The sequence below is a fragment of the Ambystoma mexicanum genome, chromosome 10 (genome assembly GCF_040938575.1).
Source record: "Ambystoma mexicanum isolate Mex_15411 chromosome 10, UKY_AmexF1_1, whole genome shotgun sequence".
NCBI classification, from domain to species: Eukaryota; Metazoa; Chordata; class Amphibia; order Caudata; family Ambystomatidae; genus Ambystoma; species Ambystoma mexicanum.
In genome coordinates this window covers 1,305,901,896-1,305,919,604 of record NC_090932.1, presented here as the reverse complement: position 1 = coordinate 1,305,919,604, position 17,709 = coordinate 1,305,901,896, and the positions used below count along the sequence as shown (strand labels likewise).

At 46.0% G+C, this 17,709-nt stretch overlaps 1 protein-coding gene and 1 long non-coding RNA gene across 2 annotated transcripts in view; one reads left to right on the top strand and one right to left on the bottom strand.

Moving 5' to 3' along the window:
• Window positions 1-17,709, top strand: part of P2RX2 (purinergic receptor P2X 2) — a 380,622-nt gene that overhangs the window by 349,091 nt on the left and 13,822 nt on the right. Inside the window, exon 11 of the mRNA XM_069619329.1 lies at window positions 10,931-11,008. Coding sequence (XP_069475430.1) covers window positions 10,931-11,008 — 78 coding nt within the window. The remainder of the gene's footprint in view (window positions 1-10,930; window positions 11,009-17,709) is intronic.
• LOC138492278 (uncharacterized) overlaps window positions 12,014-17,709 on the bottom strand; it is a 92,142-nt gene continuing 86,446 nt past the window's right edge. Inside the window, exon 3 of the long non-coding RNA XR_011276175.1 lies at window positions 12,014-12,247. This is a non-coding gene — a long non-coding RNA (uncharacterized lncRNA). The remainder of the gene's footprint in view (window positions 12,248-17,709) is intronic.

Genomic DNA, 17,709 nt, shown 5'->3' with positions numbered 1-17,709 from the left:
TGAATACACTGCTGTGTTACTAGGCTGCTGAGTGCTGAATGGCAACATGGGTTCAGGTGCTGGGGGCACCCCTGATGCTCGCACCCCTTTCATTTAAAAAGGCCCTGACAACATCCATGGTGAATGCGTATGAATGGGTGTATGTGTCTGCAGGCGCACATGCAAGAGGCAATTGGCAGGCATGACATTTATTATGGTCATCGAGAAGGCAAGCATGAAATATTACATGGCTAGACTGGAATTTTCATGCATTCAGTCTAGCCATGATTCGTACAGTGACATGACATTTTATACTGGACAGCTGAGCTATGAAGCACGTGTGTATACATATTACATTCTATATTACTTGGCTAGAACTGGCATTTTGGGACAGACAGTCTAGCCCTTTCTTTCTGTGTCACTGTCGTTCATGACATTTTGTATTGGCATCAGTCAGCAACTCTTGCGGGGGCATGCAGGTCTGGGTTGTATGGACATCATAAGCCACTATTTAACTTCTTCAAAGACCTCAGCATGGCAGCTCGCTCATCGATTGTCAAAATTGCAAGCCCTTTTTAGGTAGAGGAAGCTCAGGTTTTGTTACTGTTGTAAAGACACATTGGGAGTCATTATGACTCTGGCGGTAGCCGTGCCGTTAAATACCGGTATGGCTGCCGCCAGAGTCATGAATTTTCCGGCGCCTGGGAATGGACAATTACCGGGGTGACCCGGTAATTGCCCATTCCCAGGCACCGGAAAATATTACCCTCCATTCCCATTTGAGTCCCATTGGACTCGATGGGGAGTTTCGATGCACCGGCACCCTTCACGAATGGTGCATCCGACATGGTCTGCGAGCGGGTGCCATTCCCCCTGCCAGGTCACACCTGGCCGGCTGAAAGGCACCCGCTCGCAGACCTCGTAGTTTGCCGGTCCGGAAACAACAGTACCGGCACGCTTACCCATACCGTTGTTTCCGAACCGGCAAACTCGTAATGAGGCCCATTGTGGTGTTATAACTTTTAGAAGACTGGTGTGCCTTTAGAATAGAATTTTAAAGACACGCCATCAGTTTTATGAAAATTATAACATAGTGTCGGCAAGGGTCTCTTGTGGTGTAGTGGTTTAGTGCTATCCCTCAGAGCCACCCTTGCCCTTTTATCCACCCCACCCCTTCCTTAAAGTTGTCATGTCCCGCCAACATTTTTAGCAAAGTTACATCACTGGTGCAAAGTAAAGCAGATATTTCCAAGTTCACATATTCAATATCAGATATTTCCTATTTCCGAATCTCCAGTAAGAGTATTGTCACTTTTCACGTACCTAGAAAAGGTGTTTCCACTTTCCACGTGCCCAGTAAATGATATTTCCGATCCCTACATGTCCAGTAAGAGGAAATCCCTGTTTCCACATGGCTAATAAGAGGCATTTGCAGTTCCCACATACCCAATATAGATATTGTGAGTTCCCATTATTGCAGTTAACAGGTATTCCCAGATTCTGCATGCTTAGAAACGGATTTTGCTTCTTTCAAGGCCCCTACCAAAGAATATTGCTAATGTCCATATCCCAAGCAGCAAGTATTATAATTTACCATATGCCAACTAGCTCAGTAAGAGCAATGTCTATATACCCATTAGCTGGTATTGCTTGTTATAAGGTAGTGAATAACAGATACTGCAATTTTCCACGTGTCTGTTTACATGTATTGTCAGTTTAACTCAATACCAGATATTACCACTTTGCACGTCTGCTGAGTATTCATAGAGAGATGTCATCCCTCCCCACTTCCCTTGCGTGGAACCCGAATCTCTTCCCTACTCGCACACACACATTTCTTATATGTACTGCACTTCGTTCAATCTTCTATCAAGCCTCTCCAAGGCTCTCCAAGCCTTTTCATGCCCTTCCGCTGGAAGAAAGGTGGTACTTTGTTTTCTCACTCAAGTCTGTCCCAGCGGTATTGTAACCCATTACCTTTATGCTCCTCCTAGAGGTGCTCTACCTCTTTCCCTTCTCCCACACATATCTCCCACAGGCGTTGCGCGTCGTTTCGTCCCACTTTAGAGCCATCTCTTCTCAGTTGCATCCACTCCTACCCAAACATTCTGCTCAAGGGGCGCTGCTATTCTTTCATTCCTCTCTCAGCACGCTCACCTTCCACACAGCTCAGTTGTCCCCCTTTCCTTTCTCCCTTATATCCAGGCGCTTTCCCAGTCTGGTCCTCAAGAGCCTAATGTGTTCAGTGTCTTCAGGATATCCACACAAAATAAACTACTTAATTTAATCTAATTGGGAGTTCTTTACATATGTATTGATTATCTGGAAATCCTTGTATGATTGCTGCTCTCACTGACCAAACTTAGAGATCTGGGCCATAGGAACTCCTCCATTGGGTCCTGGCAAAATGGTGGTGTCACCTGTTTCCCTCCATCCTCATGAGCCCCACAAATGCTGTTGCTCCTCTAAGCCTCCGACATCATGAGCCTCCTAGGGATGGCTGCACCCCTTTTCTTCCTCCCTCGTGAGCCTCTGTGGAGAGTGGCCTCGCGAGATCAGAGCAGCTGCTGTGACCACGCGAGACGGCAACGTGCATGCACGTGAGGTTGGCGCACATGGGAGAGAAAAAACTGAGCAACAGAGAGAAGATGCAGATGCTCCATGGCGCTCCTCCGTTAGGGAAGAACATAACTTTGCACAGCTGGCATAAAGACTATAATTGACTATCAGTGATTAACTACTGCAGCAGTGAAGTAAATCCTGTTCACAATTGAGCACAGAGAGACTTTACCAGTGTGTTAATATTGACAGTGTATGCTTTAATTAAAAGGAGTTATTAAAGCTTCTTCTCAAATCATGGTCTTGAGTATTACCTAAGCCACTACATAATTGGCGATGAGGACCGAGGAAGAGACCCATCAGTGCCAATATACTCGGCGTGGCGACTCCTCCAGCCTTCTTACAATCCCCAAGTAGGCCTGTAATACCATGCCCACAATGGAAACCACTATTTGACAGGTACCTGGAGGCCGTGGGTGGCATGGATTATGAAGCAGGAAGGAAGAAGGCCATGTTACTTAATGCCATGGGAGTCAAAGGACAGAGAATACTTGCCCGGTTAAAGACCGAGCCAGTAGCGGTGATGATGACGACGTGTTCAAAGAGGCAGTGTGCAGAATTGTTTAACGGTTCTCCAATAAAAAGAACACTGTCCTCCATCGCTTGAAGTTCTACACGAGGAAACAGGAGAGCGTGCAACCTGTTGATGATAACGTCACCAGAATGAGGGCACTGTCTGCGCTATGCGAGTTTAGCGATAATGCAGAAAACATGATCTGCAACATGTTGGTTGTACACACAAATTGCAGAAAAGTGCAGGATAAATTCATCATTGAGAAGGAGCTGAACTTGGACAAGTCGATCCAGATCGCCAGGGAGGAAGAAGAGATGTCATGCAGATGCAAAGAAATGTCAGGAGCCAGGGGTGCTCCTAGGTCTGTAAAAGATCAGGGGCTATGCTAATGTCGGGACTGTCAGGACTTGGGGCTAGCTAGCCTTTTGTTTGTAGCTCTTGAGCTTCTATCCGGGGGTACAACCAAAAGCCCAGGGCTATAGCTCCCCCAATCACTGCCCTAACTACACCTCTCGCGGGAACGGCACCAGCCGCTGATCAGCATGTTGTGCAGTGTAAGGCACAGCGTGGCAAACCCAGAAGGTAGTTCAATGATGACAAGGGAGGTAAGAGAGGACCTATGAAGTGCCACAGATGTGCCAGCATGCAGCACCTGGTGAACGACAAGAACTGCCAGCCAGGAGCAAAGAGTGCTCAAACTGCAGAAGGTATGGCCAAATCGCAGTAGCCTGCAAATGGAGGGGAAAGAAAGTTACGTACATACACAGTGAGGCGGACGCAAGTAATGATTATTAGGGCGATGAAGACAGGCCCACTGTCATCATAGTCAACAGTTTGAGGGTGAGAAGAGAGAAGTCGCATCGTGTAATCAAAGTGGGCAGCAATGAGACTCCAGTAATGGAAGACTAAGGCTTTGATTTAACCACACTGCCCATCCAAACTACAAGGAAATGGTGGGGCGATATGAGGCAGAGGTGAAGAAGACCAAACACTGTTGCATAGTGTTTCGGAGAGCTTCGGTGAGGCTGCTGGGCAATATAAATGCGGATGTCCAGTTCATTGGATGACGAACGACCACCCGCATGTACTTTTCCGAAGAAGGTCCAACTATCCTGTGGTGGGACGACCAGTACAAACTGAACATTAGGTTGGATCCCAGCACTGATGATCAGGTGCTCTCAGTCAAAACAGGAGGAATGTCAGTATCAAGAAATTCATTTCCCACCTTGTTCTCCAATGCTCCAGGCAAAATAAGAAACTTTGTGCACAAGATACGTTTGAAGCCAAACGTAGTCCCGATCAAACACAAATTGAGACCTGTACCGGCAACCACCAGAAGCGCGCTACAATCCCGGCTGGAGAAGATGGTAAAAGATGGCACTGTTGGAACAGTGAAGTCCTCCGAATGGTTAAGCCCGGTGGTATTTATCAAGAACCAGCAGTCAAGCGATATAAGAGTATGTATCGACCTACACAGCCTCAACACAGCAGTGATAAGAGACGACTACCCGTTTACCAGTATCAACTAATGGATACTCATGATGAAGCAAGAAAGATTTTTCTCAAAACTAGACATGAGCGATGCTTATCACCAGATTAGTTTACATAATTAATCCAGGCCACTCACAGCTTTCATCACCTACCAATACACCTGCATGCCTTTTGGATTGTCATCAGCAGCAGCAGGATTTCAGAGGATGATGGATTCCATGATGCACAATGTGGGTAGCGTGTCATACTTCCAAGACTCACGATGCAGTGTTGAGGAAGGTGGAAGGTACTAAGAAAACTGCAAGAAGCTGGAGTATACCTAAGATATGAAAAGTGCATTATGAAAGCTAGCGAAGTAAAATACCTGGGGTACAAATATCAAAAGATGGTGTCAGTGCCAAGAGGAATCTCCTACAGGCCATTGTTAAAGCTCCAGCACCCCCTACGAAGGAGGAGTTGCTCTCCGTCCTAGCACTAGTGGAATACTAAATGTTTACCGCAGTTCTCTGAGACTACTGTGTCACAGAGGGAACTCCTAAAGAAGGGGGGAAGTTACGAATGGCATCAAGAGCAGCAAAGGGCCTTTGAGGAGGTTAAAAGAAGAATAGTAAATGCTCAGTGTCGAAAGCCATTCAATCATACATGGGACACGTATATAACCCCTGATGCCATTGCCTATGGACTGAGGGCCACACTTACGCAGAGGAGAGAAAACGTGGAACAAGTCATTACATTTGCATTTCAGAATCAGAAAATAATTAATAGACATTTGAGAAGGAAATGCTTGAATGCACCTGTGCGGTGGAGTACTTATGTATGGGGCACAAGGTTTCATTTGGACACAGATCACAAGCCCTTGATTCACCTCTTAAGTGCACAAACACGTCCACTCCGAGATTAGCACGCATAGCCGATAAACTATAAGAATACACACACTTACGATATAATGCACATAGCGGGGTTAAAGAAAATGCAGGCAGACTGCATGTCGCGTTTACCAGAGCACAAGAGATCAGCCACTATGTTCCTCAAGGACGAGTGTGTAGTAGCATCTGTAGGTGACCGCAGGACCTGTGAATTCTTAGAAATGAACAAGAGTCATTGGTTGGAAGAGCCAGAGATTTTGACTGCTTACTCTCTGTTCTCTCATCCTCTCCCTTTTCCTATCTCCTCCCGCCTCCCGTTACTTTCTTCTATGTACTTACTCTATCTGAATTGTCCATGGACCTAGTATGATAGCAACCTCGTCTGTAACCCCCCTGCCTTTAGTTGCCCCCCCACCCTCCAGCACTATCTCAAATGTCGTCAGACCTAGTACGATAGTCACTTGTTTTGCTCCTCCCCTCCCTTTCTGCACCCCCCTCCCTCACCTTTTGTTTTTCTCCGGCTCTACCAGAAATGTCGTCAGGCCTAGTACGGTAGTCGCCTGTCTTTTTTCCTTGCCACTCCCCCTCCCTTCCTTATCCATGTCTTAGCTCTTGCACTATCTGAAATGTCGTCAGGCTGAGTACGATAGTTAATTTCGCATCCTTACTATTCATGGCCTGTAAGAATGTAATTGTATTTTCCCTTGTTCCCTCCCTTGCCTTGAAGTGCTTTGAAACACATTGTGTATAGGCACTATAAAAATAAACTATCATATCTTATCATCCGATCCTGAGGCGAGTGGCTGAATGGGCTCGAAACGAGTGGCCCAGTGAAAGGACCATGCCAGAAGGATTAAGACCATCCTAGAAAGTCAGTGAAGACATTTACGAAGAGGATGGACCGGCGATGAAAGGGGATCAAGTGATACTGCCTCTTGGGATGAGGAAAGTGATCCTGTGCAGGGTGCAATCTGGTCATTTAGGTGGACATATGACTAGGCACAGAGTGCGGGAAGATTACTGGTGGCCGTGCATGGACCAAGAAATTAGAATGATGATAGAAAGGTGCCATGAATGTATAAACAGTGGCAAGAGGCTCACAGTTCAGCAAGCGCTGTTGATTCCCACCAAGATCCCCAAAGTATTGTGGCACAAATTAGGCCTTGACTTCATTGGGACATTAGATACGATGTTGCTAGACCACAGATATGGAGTGGTAATAGTGGACTACCTGCATAAATGGGTAGAGGAAGAATTCGTACCTAACATTACCACTGCCACGGTCATAGAGGTGTTGAATGCAGTATTCCAGAGGGAAGGCTTAGCCGAAGAAGAAATAGTGTCTGACAATAGTGTTCAGCTGACATCAAAGGAAATGGAACAATTCTTACAAAACCACATCGGGCAAATCAAGGCTAGTCTGTATCGCCCCCAAGCTAATGGACTAGTTGAAATGACAAACAGGTCTATTAAGGGAGCCCTGCAGCTTGCATCAGCCACAGGTATGGACCCATACAAAACTGTCAAGGAGGCGATAGCTGACCACCATCTCACCTCCAATGCTATCACAAAAGTGTCTCCACTTCGACTGTTGAGGGGGAGGAGAGCAGCTTTCACATTGGTACCCCCGGCTACGTAAAGTGAGACATGGGAACAGAGGTCAATGAAGGAGAAATGGTAAAGATAAGGCTACCACACAAGGATCAAGGAACAGGATCCAGATACAGCCAACCAGTAGAAGTAATGCAGAAAGGCACAAATCATGTACGCGCCAGAGATGGTAAAAAGTGGAATCTGAAAAAAGTTGCCATATTCAAGATACAACCCATGTAGTTTAGAGAATCAGCCTTGACAGGACAACGGGAACCAGCACCAGAGGACCCAGAACCAAATCGAGAACATGGGGCTAGCTTGGAGGACATCTGAGAAGAGAGAAGTGCAGGAGACATGCCACAAGAAGAGATGGAAATGCAAAGAAATGGTAACATTTGGAAACATGCCAGAGAAAAACTAGGAGTAGAGACTGCATCACTGAGCCGAGACCGGTGCCAGGCGAGAGCCGTCCCCAATGAGAGACTCGGAGACCGTCGAGGTACGATAACTACATAATGGAGTAGTACCACGCTGCATGACAAAAGGAGGTATATGTAGAACAGCCTTGCAAGCTCACACCAGCCGCCATGATTTCGCGAGTTCGCGAGATGGCAACGCACATGCACACTAGGTTGGCGTGCAGGAGAGAAAAAGAACCGAGCAATGGAGTGAAGAAGCGGTCGCTCCACGGCGTTCTTCCGTTAGAGAAGTATATAACTTTGCACAGCTGACATAAAGGCTATAATTGACTATCAGTGATTGTCTACTAAAGCAGTGAAGTAACTGCTGTTCAGAAGTGAGCTCAGAGAGACATTACCAGTGTTGTTGAGTATTACCTAAGCCACTATAGCTTCCTTTTTCCCCACATACGCTCCCAAGGTGTGATGCAACCGTTTCCCTTGTGCATCACGCCCATTTGTATTTAGGTGTATTTATTTATTGCAAAAAAGGGAGCTTTGCCAAAATCTCTGTACAAAAGATAGATGGGCAAACAGGACAATACCGAATCCCAGGGAATGGTGCTTTACAATGTTTCAAGAAATAAGTGTTATGAACAGAAGACAGATGTAGAAGTGGTTGGTGGTACAGAGATTGGACGGTACAGACAAGACATTATTTATAGTGGTAGGGGTCATCAAAGGAATTCATACAATTATATAAAAATGTTAAACTATTTTCATTTCCATGCTATACAACAGACTGTACATTAGTAACTCCGGTGCGAGGGGCCATGAAGGAGGAGCAGGTGAAGACTAAGGGAGAGATGGTGATCCTTCGAGTGAGAGGAGGTGCTTTCTCAAGACCATCTTAAAATCAACAACTGTGGGGATGGATTTAATGTCCTGCGGTAGAGAAAACATTGAACTTTCTTTTAATTTTTTAACACATTTCATTGAAAATAAGTGCGGGGGGAGACCCCTCGCAGCCCCTACCCACATCCCCAACTTAATATCTCAACAAGCACCCCATCTGTATTTTCGATGAAATGTGCTAAAATTTGATCAAGAATATCCCATGTGTTGTGACTCGCAGTGTTTGCATTCAATTATTTTGTATGATACCGTTGGATTGCAGGGAAGACCCATACTTGGGGACAGGTGTGTGAGGCAGTGAAGGGCAAAACAGGGTATTATTGCTCATAGGGGTAGTAAGAGCAATGTAGACGTCTGAAATGTTGCTTCAATGGAGCTGGCAGGGGCTGAAAAAAATCCTGAAGGCAGGACCTCACCTGGTTATGGTAAGGAAGAAAGGATTATGCCCAACACTTATGTTTAATCATCAGAAGGGCCGGGGACAGTGGGATTGATAAGGTACAGATACAAGGAATGGAGCACGGTGCCATCCAAAAGGGAAGGGGTGATGGATGGGGTGAGGAAGTTCAAGTCAAGAGAGTGTCTATGGACTTGGGTGAACTGAGAATGGAGGGAGACAGGGTCCTTTTGGAGAGGAGGAGTCAAGCAGAAGGTGATGGGTGTTGATCAAGTCAGGGATGTTGAATCCCCCATAGCTAAGGACTCAAGAAAGAGATCGAAGCCGGGAGTGTCAGGGGATGATATATGATGATGATGCTTAAAATAGGAGAAGGAGGAAAGAGGTGAATCCCAATGTGCTTGAAGGACTTGAAGGAAGAAGTATTGGAGATAAGAAGGGGAAACAAGAGGGGGTGTCTATTCTAAATAATGGATCCACACCACCTCCTCTTTTAGAGTCATATGGGAATGTGCAAAGCTTTCAGAATCAGTGTGTGGCGTTGTTAGCATGGCCAGGTTGTGGGAGATGATCCACGTTTCTGCCACAGCCATCACTGCTGGTCTGGAAGGTAAGAGTCAGTGGACAGTTATAGAAGATGTTTTGTTACAGAAGAATTTGACATTCTACAGCCCGAAGGTGGGAATAGTAGGTGGGAGTGCATGGGGTGGAGGAAGGCAGTTACAGAAGGGCGAGTGGTAAATGAGGTTAGATTGCCTCTGGGGTGGACAAAAGGGGATGTATTTGAAAGGAGGATACAGTATAGAGAAAGGATGTGTGTGTTGTGGGGAGGTGTGAAGGGCACAGGGAAGAGGGTGAGAGGAGTTCCGTTCCAAAAGATAGAGAAAGAGTAAGCGAGATGGGGAGGATGTTGGACAGGAGCATGATGGCTGACAAAGTGGGGGCACGGAGAGAAAGTGCTAAGTAAAAAAGCCAACTGGTGCAAGAGGTGAGGCTGGTGTCCACCGAAGGAGAAGAACATTGCAGTTACTATGGAGAATGTTTATGAAGTAAGAAAAGTAAAAGTCAATAACTAGGAATGGTTCATGAGGGATGATGCTATGGTAGAGTGGTGACAGAAAGGCTAGGTTAGAGGGGAGATGGAGGTAGGATAGAGGGGATTTGGGTTGATCAGCACCTCTACCAGGAGAGTACAGTAGCCATCTTATCTCCAGGGATGAGGTGGGGGAGCCAGGTGAACAGGCTTACATGATGTACCTTTTCCCTAACCCTCCTTCATCTGCCAGCCCAACAGACTGGATGCCCTAATATAGTCAATTATGATTAGCGAGTCTGCGACTCTGGCAGTGATCTGGTTTCAAGTATTTTGCTTCTCTTCCGTGGTCTTTCTTCGTGGTGACACCCTGTGGTGTGTTGCACCTATTTTTCGCTTACGCATTCTTGGCCCTCATAGAGATTCTACAATTCGTCCCCTTGAAACATCACTTCCAGGAGTGATGCTTCTCTTTTCCTCCTCCTTCATGTCCCTCCTAGTGCTGGCTGGACCTCCTTCCGTAAAGGCACTCGAAAGTGACTTATGGAGCAGAACAGGGATGAAGGGAGATGCTGAGCTGAGGAAGGGTGATAGATGCCACAAACATGTGTTGCAAGCCACAGGCGTACAAAAAGGGCTCAAAGGGAGAATTATTTTCCTCTCCCTCCAAAAAGGAGGAGGAGAGCCCTTTGGGGGCAAACAGCAAGAGTGCAAATGCAGGTTCTGCTCAGCCCATGGTGGAGGAGGAGAATACGGTAGTTTTGATTACAGGAAAGGGGCCGAATGTAGAGAGTCCTAAAGGAGGGTAGAGACACCTATAGAAGCATGCCCTGTCAATGATGGAAACACAGGAAAGTTCACAGATGCAGGGGGTCTTTCAGGCAAACAAGGCGAGTCTACATAACAGAGGAAGCATACATTGTATAGTTTAGAATGCAAAATGTGGTAATCACACTCTGCACTGATCGTGGTGTCAGGATGGGGTGGGTATCCTGTTCCAAGGGGTATCTGGCCCTTGTTCTCTGTGTATGAAGTAGAGTCACCCATTTTCTGAAGAATGTTGTCAAAGTGGGTTTAATATGAGTCCCAAAAGTAAAGGAACCATGTGTTTTCTCTGTCTTCCAGGGCTCGGTCCTCTGTGACTGGATCCTACTCACCTTCATGAACAAAGACGATATGTACAGTGGGCGGAAATTTGATCAGGTAACTATGAGTCTGCCTTCATATAAGCTGCTTTCAAGAATTGCTGAATCTATGTAGATGTGATGGGGAATCCCTGTACAAACAAGGCAAGGGGAGCAGTGAAAGTGTGTGTAGAGGTTTGCCAGTTCCAAGAATGAGCGCTGGGAGTAGAGGGCTGGCCAAAGAATCTCAAAGAACAAATGATAGGGTCACAGAAATGAAAGATTGGGATTGGGAAATCACCTGATGTTCAATGAGAGAACGGACTGTCCAACCCCAGGCCTTGGGGGCCGCATCCATGTCAGAATTTCAGGATACCCTTAATTAATATTCAGGAGATACATTTGCATACAATGATTCTAAATGTATGCAAATATTTGTCCATGAATATTAATGAAGGATATCCTGAAAACCCGTCAGTATTCTAGCCCTCGAGGCCTGGAACTGAACAACCCTGGATAAGGGTACCTCATGTGTCTCAGCTAACAAAAGCAATGGTGGTGGTTGAAGGTCTGCATGCCTGGTGAGTAAGCGCTAGAGAGAAAATACTAAAGATAAAGGTTGAATAGGGACTTGTATCAGCAAGAAAGAAGTGTGGCTTCACTGGAGGCATACCAGTATTTAGTCTCCTAAACTGAAAGAAAAACGCCCCTCGGCCTGATGTAGGCAGTAACCTGGCCGCTGTTGATTGGTCTTTGTCAAAGCATCACTTCTTCCCTACTCTATCCTGTCTACATAGGCTCTAACAAGGAGGCAGCTATGTGTGCTTTACTCCAGACCTTAAAATAACAGACGAGGAGGAGTATGCCTAGGAGGCACAATGGCAGCAGTAGATACGAGTGGCTCGGGAGTCGCCTAGAAGTAAACGTGAAGGGATCAAGGGGGTACTGTGGAACTTCCTTCGAGTAACAGTGGAAAGGATGCTGGGATTGGAGTATCCTAGCAGTATCAGAGAGATTTGGGTGTGGAGGCAAGGAGGTGAGTGTTATGCAGTTAACTCTTTTATTCTTCTAACAGCAGCAAAAATATAATAAAAAGAAGGAAAAATGTCTCTAACATGACAACAAACTACAGTTCCCAAGATTCGTAGTGAGCGCCATAGAGCCACTAACATGTCTAGATCTCGTCCACATAAAAGGCAGCATTCCCATTGTATCCCCCGCTTTTCTTGATTTCAGTGGCGATCCATAATCCACCAAAAGTGTCGTCCATCCCAGACATCCCAGGAGTTGTAAAGTGCACCATCATCTGAACTCGAAACTGAAATAGAAAATATAACTATGAAGGGCGGGTTAAAAGAAAGCACTTGAAATCTCAGTGGGGGATAATATTTGCCTCTGCGCGCATAATCAATTCTCAACTTTCCATCCAATCCAAGCAAAATGGCTATTTAATGGCCAGGCCCTGAAGCTTTTTATTTTTTATTTTTTTTCATTTGTGTATTAAAACCAAAAAAATATTTTTTACACAAAACCATACAAAAGTAAAATTCACTTGAATTCAACAATTTAAAGAATTCATAAGACAAGTTAAAAACTGCCACGTTCAAAAGAAACCAAAACAGGTTAAATGCTTACTTGAAGAAGAGACAAAAGCAGGTTACACACCCTGCCAAGTAGAGAAAGAGAGATACAAACCTCCTATATCTTCATCCTTCCCAACAAAATAATTCTAGGAGCATTTCAACAATAACCTGACGGTATGATGCCAATCCTGTTCTCAATACCCTGATGACATTATGTTAATGGCACATGCTGACCCGCTATAAGCCTGTACCAGAACATTTCGGAAAGCAGTTGGTCCTCGCTTTCCACCATCTGGCGAAGACACCTTGTTCTCACCTCCCAGGTACTCTCACATTCTATCAAAAGATGTTTCTGCGTCTGCTTCCGTGGATCCTCACAAACGTTGCAGTTTTTTTACCCTCATTACTTCGATCCCAACAGGACAAAACTTTGCCAGTGTGTAATGTGTTTAACCGAAACTTTAAGAAGCTCTGTCTAACTTTAGGGTCTGGGAACTTTCTCAGATAACTTGCTAGAAAACCCCTTTTCTTGTCATAAGGAGAGAGGGCACTTCCCACTCTAGGTTTCTGCATTTGGTCGATGGTACGGATCCAGTCCATCTGAAAGAGGGCTCCTTTAGTCCTATCTGGATTGGTGATGAGTGTCGCCACATCACTGCTACAGTCTACAAGGGCTGCCAGCACCAATCTATCAAGGGCACACAAGAGGGATGATCTTTGTTGGGTCAAAGGAGACTTAAGATCCTCATAAAGAGAGTCTGGCTGGGGGGTCCATTATTCGACGGTACAGAGAAACGAGCCTCCAAGTTGCATGTGTCCTTAAAGACTGGAGTCCCAGCTCGTACCGTAAAGCTTTTATTTTAGAAGTTCAAAGCATCGATAATAACACAGACCCACATGGTTTACAGTGCAAAGTGCTAAACATTAGACCAATCTGTTGCCTTGAGTATATCTTCCAATTGTGCCCCTGGCCGAAACAGCCTTGGATGCCATAGCCGCCTGCACAGAATGTGCCCCAAAAGCGGGCACATCAATGCCTGCCTGAAAAAAGTACCCCCTCCACCCATCTTGCTAAAGTGGGAGATGCCACAGGTGTGTGGAGGCATTAGAAACAAAGAAATAGTAAAGAAGCCAAGCCTTTCACATCCCTGGTAGCAGCTACATAACCCTTCAGACACTGAAGGACACACGGTTTAGGAAAATCCAGATATTGCATCTGTCTACAACTAGTCTTAGTCCTTTGAAAAATGGAAAAACGTACAACAACCAGGGCACAAAAGACTTACCTTTCACCTCGAATGCCCTGGCATCCGAAACTCATTTGAAAGAAATTAAACACAAAAGGGTGACCAACATAGAAACATACATCAAATTGACATCTCAAAGCACAGAATATCTTGCATGCATGCAGATGATGGGATAATCTAGTCCCATCACTAACCTAGAGAGCAAAGGCAACCTACCCACCGGAAGGCCATTCACTGTGTCATGTTGTACAGAAAGGGTCAATGGTTACAGGTTGACAGCTCTTTAGGACACAGAGACTGCCAGCTCACCTAGAAAATTAAATATGGCCACTTCAGGGGCAATACAGTGAACCAAATGTTGAGAAAAAACACAAGCGAACCCAATACTGCCAGGCTAGTAGGTACAGCTTGCTGGTACTGGGAGCACAGTCCTCGCGCAAGAAGTCTGCAGTGACTATCAAATGTCTCTGAAGGGCCAAAATCTTCCAACTCAGAGAGAGGCTCAACGCCCTGTACAGAACCAATGGGTGTGGCTGCCCCTTCGGATCGGGCAAGAGTTTGAGAATGGCCAGGAGCAGAAGAGACATGTGGCAGGAAATTTCCAGTGTGATTGGATACTGTGCCTGTGTTCCCCACCAACCAATGAGAAAAGAGATTAATTGAATTATCCACAGTCCCGTGCGCGTTGCATGCATTATGTTAATCACAGCAAGGTAGATTACCCCCGCCCTCCCCCCCTTAGCCCTCCACACAAAGAAACTTGTCAATGACAAGAAGGAAACAAAGTATGGGAGAGCAAAAGCGAAGCTAGAGAGAAAGAAAGGCACCCGTCTGGCCCCGCCCAAACGCTCAATGGACCAAACTTAACCCAACGCCTTATCGTGGTCACGGACTGCACAGTCAACCAGGCACGATTTTCACTGCCATAACTCGCGTCACTCATACGCATTATATCAATGGATGAAAAAAAAAACATTCTATGCATGATGCTGCTCACTAGGAATCCAGGGAATTACAGTTTATTATCATTTTAAAGAAATGTTATCCTTTGTTTCCTTCTAAATTTTCTTGCTCCTGTCAGAACAATAGAAAAGCGAACTGCATAGTAAGATCCTTCGTTCTCTGCCATTACATATATATTGATAAATCCTAGTAAGGACATATTTCTTAAAGCAGAGTGTTTTGAGTTGGAGTCCTTACTGTAACCTGGGGGAACTGTAGATTTGTACCAGAATATGAATCTTGCTCTTCTACGGAGAGCATGGAAGAAGTCGACAGATGTTTCAAGGATGTATCCCAGTAGAAAAGAGCGACTGGTGGAAGTAGCAAGGGATGCCACGAAAGTCTTCTGCACCAAAGAAAGTCCTCTTGATTTAGTGAGAGGTATACAGAAGTGAAGATGGCAATTCGCGCCTAGAAACACTTGTGTAAAGGCACATTATAAATGCCACATCACATCATATCCTATCATATAAATTCTCAAGCTCAACAGCAGGAATGGTAGAAGTGAAAAGGAAGAGAGCACTAAAGAGAGACTGATATAAGTCATAGGGTGTGGCACAACATACTATTCTGGTACTGGTAGAAGCAGAGCGGTGTGCTACCTAAGTGCTCTAATGCAAGACATCTACAGTACAGGTACAGGGCATGCAGCGACAACAAGAGACCGAATTAAGTGAAAGTGCGTGCCAGGGAAACGTGTTGACTACAATGAGACTCTGGTACAAGAGGAGAGGTATGCCAGAGAAGTCTTCTAGCTCTAAACATAGACCACCTTAAGAGGAGAGGTTTGCCAGGGAAGTCTTCTAGTTCTAAACATAGACCACCTGAAGAGGAGAGGTTTGCCAGAGAAGTCTTCTAGCTCTAAACATAGACCACCTGAAGAGGAGAGGTGTGCCAGGGAAGTCTTCTAGCTCTAAACATAGACCACCTGAAGAGGAGAGGTTTGCCAGAGAAGTCTTCTAGCTCTAAACATAGACCACCTGAAGAGGAGAGGTTTGCCAGGGAAGTTGTACAATACTAAAATGAGCCAGGTAGAAGTTATACTGTGTGCCCAGGGCCTCATTATGGCTATGGTGGCAATAATAAAAAGATGTGATATTGTAAACTACCTTGTATTCTTACAATTCGACCTAATTATGAGTTGGGATTGGATGGGATATTTACTGCATGGGGTACATAGGAAGTACTGCATGGGGTAAAGAACGTCTATTTATTCCACGCAGTACTGTCTATTCCCCAGGGTGATATGATATTATATGATATGGCATTTGTAACACACCTATACACAAGTGTTTTAAGGCACGACGTGGCAAGGTAGGGGGAACAAAGGGAAGACATAGACAATGATCTTACTAGGCCAGGTGACATTGAGATCAAGAAAGTGCGGTCGAGGGGTGAGTGGGAAAAGTGCAAGGGGAAAGGGGAGGTGCAAGTGCAGTACTTCGGATCACACTGTAAGAACATTAAAAAGTGCAGCCAGCTGGTGGCAAGTGCAAGGACAAGTGCAGACATCAGGTTTCCAAGTGCTGATAAGGGGAACTGTAGGTATACAGAAACAGACGGCGAGTGCAAGGGTTGCCAGGGGACAGTGCAGGTGTGCAACTGGTGGGGAGGGGCCTTGGGCCCAAGATCAGAGGATAGCCAGGTGACCAGTGCAGTTTAGTTTCAGCCAGGAATTCAGCAGGGGAGAGGTAGAGAGAAAGCAGAAGCAAAGAGGAAGGTCTTGAGCTGCTTCCGCTACCAGAGATGGTTATCCTCAAGTTTCAGATGCAGGCAGGTTGTTCCAGAGGGAGGCCCCAGTCGAAGAAAGAGATCTACCACCAGTCGTTGCTTGGAGAAGCGACTGACCCTGAGGGTGTTGGAGGTGGAGGAGCAAAGAGCTCTAGAAGGAAGATATTTACGGAGAGAGAGTTGAAGGTATTGAGGCCACAGGCCCCAGAAGGCCTTATGGACAATGCAGAGGATTTTGAACTTAATCCTCGCAGCCACCGGGAGCCAATGCAGAAATTTCAGTCCTGGAGAGATATGGTCCCTGGGCTTGAGGCCAAGGACAAGTCTTGCAGTCCTGTTCTGGATGAGTTGCAGAGGGCGGAGAGTAGAAACAGGCAGATTTAGAAAGAGGCTGTTGCAATAGTCCAGCCTAGAGGGAACCAGAGCTCTGGAGACAGTGAGCTTCTGGGGTAAGGAGAGGAAACGAAGAATACCTCTGAGGAGCTGCAGTTGATAGTGTGACTTCTTAGAGACGTCAGATATGTGAGGAGAGAAGGAGAATGTTGAGTCGAAGATGACCCTGAGGTTTTTAGCCACACAGGTGGGAACAGGATAGGGCCAAGAGAAGCTGGCCAGAGAGTGACAGGAAAGGAAGGAGAAGGTGTGCTGATGAGGAGAATCTCAGTCTTACTGGCATTAAGGCAGAGATCATTGGCAGCACACCACTACTGGATAGCAGACAGACAGAAATGAGCGAAGGAGGAGAGGTGGCAGAAGGGAGCCTGAAAATGAGCTGAGTGTAATCCGCATAGCACTGAAACCTGGGGCAGAGAGCGGCAATGCAGTGGGCAAGAAGTTCTAGGTATTGGTTGCACAGTCAGGGAGAGAGGTTATACTCCTGGGGAATACCACAGGTAGAGAGACAGATCAAGCAGAGAAAGGACCCTAGTTGGACCTGGGTGGGTCTATCGGAGAGGAATGAGGTCAGCCAAGCCAGGGCATGATCATTGATACCCAGGTTATCACAGAGACGGTTCAGCAGGATGGCATGGTTGACCATGTCGAAGGCAGAAGAGAGATCAAGTAAGATGAAGACACAGGGGGTATTAGAATCGAGGTTGGAGAGCAGGTCTTCACAGATGTTCAGGAAAGCAGTTTCCATGCTTCTGGCTGCTCTGAAGCAAGACTGGTGGTCATGGAGACAACCAACACATTGAGTATGAAGATTGAGCTGGGAG